This window comes from Rhinatrema bivittatum, unplaced genomic scaffold (assembly GCF_901001135.1).
Source record: "Rhinatrema bivittatum unplaced genomic scaffold, aRhiBiv1.1, whole genome shotgun sequence".
Taxonomy (NCBI): domain Eukaryota; kingdom Metazoa; phylum Chordata; class Amphibia; order Gymnophiona; family Rhinatrematidae; genus Rhinatrema; species Rhinatrema bivittatum.
In genome coordinates this window covers 116,204-126,308 of record NW_021820704.1, presented here as the reverse complement: position 1 = coordinate 126,308, position 10,105 = coordinate 116,204, and the positions used below count along the sequence as shown (strand labels likewise).

The window sequence follows — 10,105 nt, the reverse complement described above, 5'->3', positions numbered from 1 at the left end:
GGGGCCAAAACTGATAATGGTATTCCAGAACTGTGAACCGCAGAAAGCGTTGATGCACTAGTCAGATGGGAATATGAAGGTACGCCTCAGACAGATCCAAAGTTGTCAGAAATTCCCCCAACGTACAGCCATTATTACCAAGTGCAATGTTTCCATGTGAAAATGTGTCACTGCAGATGACAGTTGACACCTTTGAGATCCAGGATGAGACGAAAGGAGCTCTCCTTCTTGAGCACAATGAAATAAATGTAATATCAACCCATATTTTCTTGAGATGTGGACACTGAAACCACAGCCCTCAGACTGAGAAGCCTTGCCAATGTAATTTCTACTGTCTGCTTTTTCTGTGGTGAGTGGCAGAGAGACACCATGAACATATCCTGAGGAATACTGAGAAACAACAGCTCATATCCTTCTCGTATCACCTTCATTGATCCAATGTGATCTTGACCCACCTCTGATAGAAGAGAGAGAGGCATTCACTTATGTCCTGTTTCCGGGGGTGGGTCGGCAAACCTTCATTGGGAGGGTTGGCAGGTTCCACTACCTGAACCTGCACCTCTTCTTGCCTGTTGGAGATGAAAGGACTGAGACCTACCAAAAGGTTGAGTTCTCTGAAGGATTGTTCCTCTATAAGGACGAAAATGCCTGGATCCTCTAGTATGACCTCTCATGTTATAAGAGCATGGTGTCTGCTTCATATCCTCTGGCAAATAAGGAACCAGAGATTCACCCCACTTACTGGCCAGCTTTACCAACTTGCTCCCAAATAATAGCGAGCCTTTAAAGGGCAATTTGGTAATGTTAACATTGGATGACCAATTTCTCAGCCATAACTGATGCCTGGCTGCTACTATGGAGGCCACTCCTCTGGCTGAAGAGCCGACCAAATCACAGCCTGCATCTGCCAAAAAAAACAGTAGCTGGCTCCATAACTGCCCTGGAGTTCGCCCCAGAGTCATTGACCTCCTTGGAGAGAAGCAAAAAAGATCGAGCCACCAGGAAACAACAAGAAGTGATTTGTAAGGTCATTGCCACTGCAACAAATGGTAGCTTAAGGATAGTCTCAATCCTTCTATCATGAGCATTCTTCAAGGCTGCTCCTCCTTCCATAGGAATAGTGGTCCACTTGGAGACCCCACACACAAGTGCATCTACTTTTGGAAAACATAAACGCTCTCTTGCCACTGGATGCAGAGGGTACAGGCCTTCCAAAACCCGACCCCCTTTGAGATTCCAGAAAAGAGATTCCAGAAAACCAAAATGGTATTTTTCTTCTGCTAAGTCAGAGCAACTGCCCCAGGAACTCTGAGCATTTTCAAGGTCTGGGTAATCAGAGCTGGCAGCTCATCTTTATGAAAGAACCATAGCATAATTCTATATGGTTCTAATCCTGGAGGAATTTCATCATCCTCAAGGAAGTTAGGATCGGTGTCATGATCCATACCATCTGGACCTCCATTGGGAAGTCATGCTGCTGCTCTAGCAGTACTCTAGCGTTTAACAGTAGGTCCCGGCAAGGTTCCTACCTGCGACTCTGCTCTGGGAGCATTGGACAGGATTGAAGACTGCGCCTGGAGAAAGGATTGCAATCCCTGGAAAAACTCTACCCATGAAAAGGCATCCAACACTTAGGTGTCTCCCACTAGGCGTCCCAATGCCTAGGCATCCAAAACGTAGGTGTCCCAAAAATAAGCGCTGTAAAACTATTTAAGCACACAATAAAACTTGTGCGCACAGGAAAGCATGCAACCACTTAAGGCTCCGCTTAACTTAGATGTGCATAATACAAGGCCCGACTAAGCGTCCAAAAGCTGGACGCACAACCTGGATGAAAAGCGAGAAGCACACACCAATCCGACAATCGGTGTGTGAAATGCCATTGCAGCCTACCACATGGCGTGCAGCAAAAAAGCCTCAAAGCAGGCCATAGTCTACAGAAGCTGCTCAATCTGCCAGGTTGCCCATGTCCCTCGACCTCCCACGGAGTGGGACGAATGCCGGAATGGTGTTCCGAGAACAGAGACTGGGGAAAAGGGAGGAAGCCCTACATTACAAAAGCCTTCTTTTACGTTTCTGTAAAAATATATATATATATACACAGGAAAATTAGTTTCTTACCTGATAATTTTCATTCCTGTAGTACCAAGGATCAGTCCAGGACACCTGGGTTGTGACTCCGCACCAGTAGATGGAGACAGATTAAAACTTGTGGGCGGAGCCATATATAAGCCCCTGTGCCAGTCACAGCCCCTCAGTCATACGTAATGTCAAAGTAGAAAATTCAAAAGCCAACATAGCTAACCATAGAAACTTACTAAGTAAACGAAAATAATTCCAACACCCCTACAGGAAAAAACAGACTCTCCAACCGGGAGAGCAAAACAAGGGGTCAGCGTATTATAAAACAACAATGAGCGGACTCTCCGTTACTATAGCGCAACACTGCGGGCGGGATCCTGGACTGATCCTTGGTACTACAGGAACGAAAATTATCAGGTAAGAAACTAATTTTCCTTTCCCTGTACGTACCAGGATCAGTCCAGGACACCTGGGATGTACCAGAGCTAAGTTATCGAGGGTGGGAAGCAGAGAGTCCCGCTCGGAGTACCCTCTCTCCAAATCCCCCAGCATCAGTAGCTTGAACATCCAAACGGTAATGTTTAATGAAGGTATGCAACGATTTCCAGGTAGCCGCCCTGCAAATCTCTTGAGGCGACACCTGAGAAGATTCCGCCCAAGACGCAGCATGAGATCTCGTTGAATGAGCTCGAAGACCCACTGGCGGTGTTTTACCGCGCATAATGTACGCGGAACCAATGGCCTCCTTGAGCCAACGGGCGATCGTCGTGCGGGACGCCGCAGAACCTTTCTTCGGACCCGACGTCAACACAAACAGATGATCCGTTAATCGAAAAGAATTTGTGACCTCTAGATAGCGAAGAAGAGACCTCCGCACATCTAGTTTTCTCAAATCCCTTAACTTCGGGTCGGAAGATTCCCCCACCGCGAAAGCGGGAAGTTCAACCGATTGATTCAAATGAAAAGGTGATACGACCTTAGGCAGGAAAGAGGGAACGGTCCGCAAGGAAACCCCTGAATCGGAAAAGCGCAAGAAAGGCTCTCTGCAGGATAGAGCTTGCAACTCAGAAACCCGGCGAGCCGACGCAATGGCTACCAGGAATACAGCCTTTAACGTGAGATCTTTGATCGTAGAACGCTTCAGAGGCTCAAAAGGAGTTGAGCATAAGGACGAGAGCACCCAGTTGAGGTTCCAAGAAGGACAAGGGAGCCGCAAAGGAGGACGGAGGTGTTTCGCCCCCCGAAGGAAACGAGAGATATCCGGGTGGAGAGCCAGGGAGACACCCCGAATCTTACCACGCAAACAACCAAGCGCCGCAACTTGGACCCGTAGGGAACTGCACGCTAAGCCCTTGGCCAGCCCAGCCTGGAGAAAAGCCAAAATATCGGGAATAGCAGCTGAAGTGGGATGAAGACCCCGCTCCACGCACCATTCCTCAAAGACTACCCAGACTCGAACATAAGCCAGAGATGTAGACTGCTTCCTGGATCTCAGCAGCGTGGCAACTACCGCGTCCGAGTAACCTTTTTGCTTCAACCGATACCTCTCAAAAGCCATGCCGCGAGACAGAAGTGATCCGCATCCTCCAAACAGACGGGGCCCTGACGAAGGAGCCCCGGAAACCCCTGTAGACGAAGGGGTGCTGTCACCGACAACTGGACCAGATCCGCAAACCACGGACGGCGCGGCCACTCCGGCGCCACCATGATCACGTCGGACGGGTGCAATTCTATGCGCCGCAGTATCTTGCCGATCATGGGCCATGGTGGGAACACATACAGTAGCACCTCCGCCGGCCAGGGAAGAGCTAACGCATCGACCCCTTCTGCTCCTCTTTCTCGGCGTCGACTGAAAAATCTCGGAGCCTTTGAGTTGTTCCACGTGGCCATCAGGTCCATGTGGGGTGTTCCCCAAGTCCTGCAAATGAGAAGAAACGCTTCTTCCGCTAGCTCCCACTCTCCGGGATCCAGGTGGTGTCGGCTGAGGAAGTCCGCCTGGACATTGTCGACTCCTGCTATGTGAGACGCAGCAAGATCGCCGAGATGCCGCTCTGCCCAGGCCATCAAGGAACGCGCTTCCTCCGCTACTTGAGGGCTTTTCGTTCCGCCCTGGCGATTGATGTAAGCCACGGTGGTAGCGTTGTCCGACAATACTCGGATCGCCTTTCCTCTTACAAGGGGTAGAAAAGCTTGCAATGCCAGACGGACCGCCCTGAACTCTAGGTGGTTGATAGACCACTGGGTCTGATCTTCTGACCACAGACCCTGAACCGATTTCCCTTGGCAAACTGCACCCCAACCGGAAAGACTGGCATCCGTGGTCACCACTGTCCAGTTGGGAAGAAGAAGAGATACTCCACAGGAGAGATGATTGGGATCCAGCCACCAGCCCAGGCTGGAGCGCACTTGACTCTCGAGAGGCAGTGGAAGATAATATTCCTCTGAAATCGGTTTCCAGCGGGACAATAATGAAGACTGCAGTGGCCGTAGGTGAGCGAATGCCCAAGGGACTAACGCCAGCGTGGAGGCCATAGATCCGAGAACTGTCAGGTAATCGCAGACTCGCGGACGGTGCAGAGACAAAAGACGTTGCACCTGAGACTGTAGTTTGCATATCCGATCCTGAGAGAGAATCACTCTGCCCTGTTTTGTGTCGAAAACGGCTCCAAGGTACTCCAAGGACTGAGTGGGTTCCAGATGACTCTTGTTGTAGTTGACCACCCAGCCCAGAGACTGCAAGAATTGTAGCACTCTGGCTACCGCTTGCCGACACAGGCTCTCTGACTTCGCCCGAATCAGCCAATCGTCGAGGTAAGGGTGAACCAGGAGGCCTTCCCGACGTAAGTGCGCCGCCACTACCACCATCACTTTCGTGAACGTCCGAGGCGCTGTCGCCAGGCCGAACGGAAGAGCCCGGAACTGGAAGTGTCTTCCCAGAATGCAAAACCGCAGGAACCGCTGGAATGCTGGTTGGATGCCCACATGAAGGTATGCTTCTGTGAGATCTAGTGACGCAAGGAATTCACCTGGCCGCACTGACGCGATCACCGAACGAATGGTTTCCATCTTGAAGTGAGGGACCCGAAGGCATCTGTTGACTCCTTTCAGATCCAGTATGGGTCGGAAAGTGCCGTCTTTCTTGGGAACTATGAAGTAAATGGAGTACCGGCCTTTGCCGTACTGATCGGACGGAACTGGAGAGATGGCCCCCAAGGTTTCTAGTCTTCGGATGGTGTCTAGCACCGCCGCCTTCTTCTTGGGATTCTTGCAAGGCGAGACCAGGAACTTGTCCGCTGGGATGCGAGCAAAATCTAACTCGTAGCCGTGTCTTATCACGTCGAGGACCCACTGATCCGACGTCATGTTGGCCCATTCCTTGAGAAATAAGGATAGACGCGCCCCCACGTTTGGAACAGCGTGCTGAGGACGCGACAAGGGATGGGCCGGCCGAACTTCATTGCGAAGGCTTGGAACCCGCACCCGACGGGGCCCCTCCTTGCCTGCCAAAGCGTTTGCCCCGAAAGGACTGCTGCCAGTGAGTGTTTCGAGAAGAGGCCGGCCTATACGAGGGTCCGGTGGATCTCTGCGGTCTAGACTTCCGGGGACCCCGGAAACGAGCTCTGCCGGAAAACGAAGAGCGCGACCGGGTCCTATCCTCTGGCAGCCTAAACGCTCGGTTCTCACCCAGGGAAACCATCAAGTCATCTAACTCCTTTCCGAAGAGCAACTTCCCTTTGAAGGGTAACGCCCCGAGGTGAGCCTTGGACAAACCATCCGCTGCCCAGTTGCGTAGCCAAAGGAGACGGCGTGCCGACACAGCCGAAACCATGGACCTAGCTGAAGTGCGTAGAAGATCATGGAGCGCATCAGCCCCATATGCAATAGCCGCTTCCAGTCTATCTGCTTGGGAAGACTCTTCCGGAGAGAGACCTGCATTAGCCTGCAGAACCTGGGCCCAGCGCAGACTAGCTCGCATAGCGAAGTTTGTGCAAATGGCGGCTCGCACTCCCAAGGCGGAAACATCAAAAATCTTTTTGAGATGTACCTCCATCTTCCGGTCTTGAATATCCCGGAGGGCCGTAGCTCCCGTGACCGGGATGGTAGACCTCTTCGTGACAGCGGACACCGCCGAATCCACCTTTGGAAGTCTGAGGAGATCCAGCGCCTCCTCCGGTAAAGGATAAAGTTTATCCATGGTCTTGCTGACTTTCAAACCCAGCTCCGGAGTATCCCATTCCTTGAATAGGATATCCGTGGACGAGAAATGAAAAGGGAAGGCGACCGCCGGTCCTGTGAGGCCAAGCAGAACAGGATCCATATTTGCCTCCTGGCGGACCACCACCGGAGGAGCTTCAATTCCCAATTCTTGGAGAATGGCCGGGATGAGAGGTGCCAATTCCTCTCTGCGGAATAGCCGCACCACCTTGGGGTCGTCCCCTTCTGCAGCCTGTGCAGGTTTCTCTGCAATGGGCTGTGCAGTACCATCCACTGCTGCATTCCCGGCCCCCGTCAGGGGCTCCTCGGAGGACTCAGTATCATCCCCAGGAGAATCCTCGGTATCCGATTCTTGCGGCACCCCCCTGGGAGGCCGCTTCCCCCGGGACGCACCGTGGGCGATCTCTGCGCCCTTTCTGGCTTTCTTTTTCCGTAGAGGGGACCCGTGGTCGGTCGCACGCGAGCCAATTCCCCGGCTGCGCCTGCTGCGCTTGTATCTGAGGACTTTGCGCAGTAACAGCGCAAAATCCTCAGAAAAATCCCCAGAATCCGAAGAATCACTTTCGGAAGCCCCCCGGGACCTAAGCCCCTCCGAGGGAACCTCCCCCGCCGTGACACGCTGCGGGGAAAGCGCGGGAGGAAAGGAAGAAGCCCCCACCTTTTCCTGTGGAATTTCCCGGCCGGTGGCCAAAATGGCCGCCACTCCCGCACTAACTGGGAAAAGTTCCTGAGGCCTGTTAGCGGAGCTACCACCGCGCGACGGCGAACGCGCTACCCGGGAACGAGCCCCCCGCGGCGCTACCGAGGGTCCCTCATCACCTGGGACGCAGGCCGAACAAAGGCTGTCCCTAGAGAGACGCGCGCGCGCTGAGCCGCAGGCCCTGCACTGTGCAGCATGCGGCATGCCGGCGAGAAACGCGGGAAGAAAAAAAAAAAAAAAAACGGGGCCGCGGCGAAAAAATTACCTCAGGCAGGAAAAAATTGAAAAGAAGCAAACGGCGCAATTCGGCGACCTCCCCCCTATCAACGACGCCCCCCCACCGAATAAAATGGAGCGGCGACACCAGGCAACAGAGAGCCGCAAAAACAAAAGTAAAACTTTTTTTTTTTTTTTTTTTTTTTTTAATAAAAAATCGCTGTCCCTGGTTCTGAAAAGCCCTTATTCCTGCAGGGGTGAGTGAACCAGGCTCCCTGGTGTCACCCCTGACGCTGCCACTAGTTCAGCCGGGTCCTCAACCCTGGCAGCGGCCTCAACCGGGGGAGGGTAGTCCCCTCAGGACCTCTCAACTCCCCTGGGAGGCAGGGCAACCGGGAAAGAATTAAAAGAAAACCCAATTTAGTTAAAAAAACAATCACTAACCAAAAACTAACTAAAAAATCAAACCTGAAAAACAACCAGAATCAGGTCAGGCAGGGCTGTGACTGGACCTGCACCATCTACTGGAGACAGAGTAAGACTGAGGGGCTGTGACTGGCACAGGGGCTTATATATGGCTCCGCCCACAAGTTTTAATCTGTCTCCATCTACTGGTGCGGAGTCACAACCCAGGTGTCCTGGACTGATCCTGGTACGTACAGGGAAATATATTTATTTATTTATTTTTTTATTTTTTAAATCTGGCTGAGTACAGAGACAGTCTCCAGCTGCAGGTGGGGGGGGGGGGCATATGCCATCACCGCCACACTCTGCTTTCTGCACCCGCTGCCTTTCAGCCGCTCAAGCTGCTAAGCTTAAGCGGCTGAAAAGCACATCCTCCAGACCCATAAGAGAGTACTATAAGGAATCTCTTCGGGTACCTCACTCCAAAACCTCCCTTCATATAACCTTCAGAGACAGGGCATTCTCCACAGCAGGACCTCCTCTTTGGAACTCCATCCCACCGGAGCTGCGGCAGGAACCTTGCCTCCCAACTTTCAGGAAAAGACTCAAAACGTGGCTATTCAAAAAAGCCTTCCCAGACTCGGATTAAATCATAACTCACCTCTAACCATCTTCCAATCACTACCCTTACATAAAAAACTACAATAAGTTCAAATGGGCAAGACCTAGTAAATACCATAATCTTTTGCAAATGTACCTATCAAATCTTTGTAAATGTACCTCGTCTAATTTCGGTTAATATATTATGTTAATTTTCCTATCATTTTTCTCTGCTCCGAGTTGTACTCATCCCTGTTTTATTGTAACTGTTTTTTGTTCAGCACCTGTTATTTATTTCGCTCACTATACCTTTTATCACTCCCCTGTTTATTGTAAACCAGCATGATGTGATACTCTCACGAATGCCGGTATAGAAAAAACTATAAATAGATAAATAAATACGTCCACGCTGGCTGAAAAACCAGCTACCAGACTAAGATACTAATCTGAGGGACTATGGAAATCACCTCAGCAATTCTCAACTGTGGGAGGGACCTTTTGGTATCACCGCAGGAGAGCGGGGCAAATGTAATATTCTTAATTTTCCTTTTTGAAAATGAAGCAATCCCCAGTAGGGAGATGCACGTCCACCATCTGCTAGAGACGGAGAATACTGGCAGGCTGTCACTGCAGGGGTATATATACTGTGATGTCCGTTTCACCATCTCCATCTGCTGGTAGAGGTGCATAATCTACTTGTTCTGCATTCATCTGACTGGACACTAAGAAATACTAAAAATTAAAGGGTTGTCTATTTGGGCTGCAAAACCCAAGTGAGCAATACAGTACAGGGGTGAAATTTTTCTATGCAGAAAGGAAGGGCAGGATCTAGGGATGGTTGTATCTGACGAACTCAGGGAGGCCAAAAGGTGGATAAGGTGACAGCAAATCCAGAAAGGTGTTTGTTGCATAGGGAGAGGAATGATGTGATATTATCCCTGAACAGGTCCCTGATGAGACCTCATTGGGAACTCTGTGTACAGTTCTGGAGATCGCCCCTTCAAAAGGATTTAAGGTGGTCTACAAGGGGGCTACTAAAATGGGAACTGGTCTCCATTGTAAAGCATATGGGAGCAGACTTAAAGATCTAAACATGTACACCCTAAGGAAAGACTAGATAGGGCAGACATAATAGAGACATTTAAATACCACTACGGTTTCCAAGCACAGAAAGCAGATCTTTTTGAACAGAATGGAGGCTGTGGAACAAGGGGTCATGGGATGAGGGTGAAAGAGGGCAGACTAAGGAGTAATCTAAAGAAATATTTCTTTGCAGAAAGGGTGGCAGATGCAAGGAATAATCTTCCAGTGAAGGTGGTGGTACTGGAATTCAAGAGAGCATGGGATAAGCACAGGGAATCTCTGAAGGAATAAAACGGATGGCAGAGATGGGTAGACTAGATAAGCCATATATTCTTTTCTTGTCATCATGTTCCCGCCCTGAAAATCTGACGCGTTTGTGAAGCCTTGCTATAATCTCCCCCACCTCATGACCAGCATTGAAGACAAAACTATTGTCCAGCTGTAAACATCACGTACCACTGGGGTGCAGGATGATCTCCAGGTTTCTGTCACAATGGTGCCCCTCTGCCAGAGTAATGCAGATGGTGGAGGCACAGCTGGCATAGGGACTGGCATCAGCACGCAAGGCATGAGTAGGACTTTCCAAACCTACAGAAGAGAGAGAAATCCTAAAGATAAAAAGAACAAGTCATATACGCTTACCAGTCTTCACCTGCTCAGCTGTGTCCTGTGGCAGACCATACTTAAAGGTGGATTTTCAAAAGACTGCATGATGAAATATTTGCATATACACATGTAAATAACACATACTTGTGTAATATTTTATAAACCTCAAGCATACACATGTAAGGGTTCAAGAGTAAA

The 10,105-nt window shown here is 50.4% G+C and overlaps 1 protein-coding gene across 1 annotated transcript in view; it reads right to left on the bottom strand.

Moving 5' to 3' along the window:
* The window catches only part of LOC115081976 (von Willebrand factor A domain-containing protein 5B2-like), a 269,330-nt gene that overhangs the window by 147,648 nt on the left and 111,577 nt on the right, over positions 1-10,105 (bottom strand). Inside the window, exon 11 of the mRNA XM_029586215.1 lies at positions 9,758-9,889. Coding sequence (XP_029442075.1) covers positions 9,758-9,889 — 132 coding nt within the window. The remainder of the gene's footprint in view (positions 1-9,757; positions 9,890-10,105) is intronic.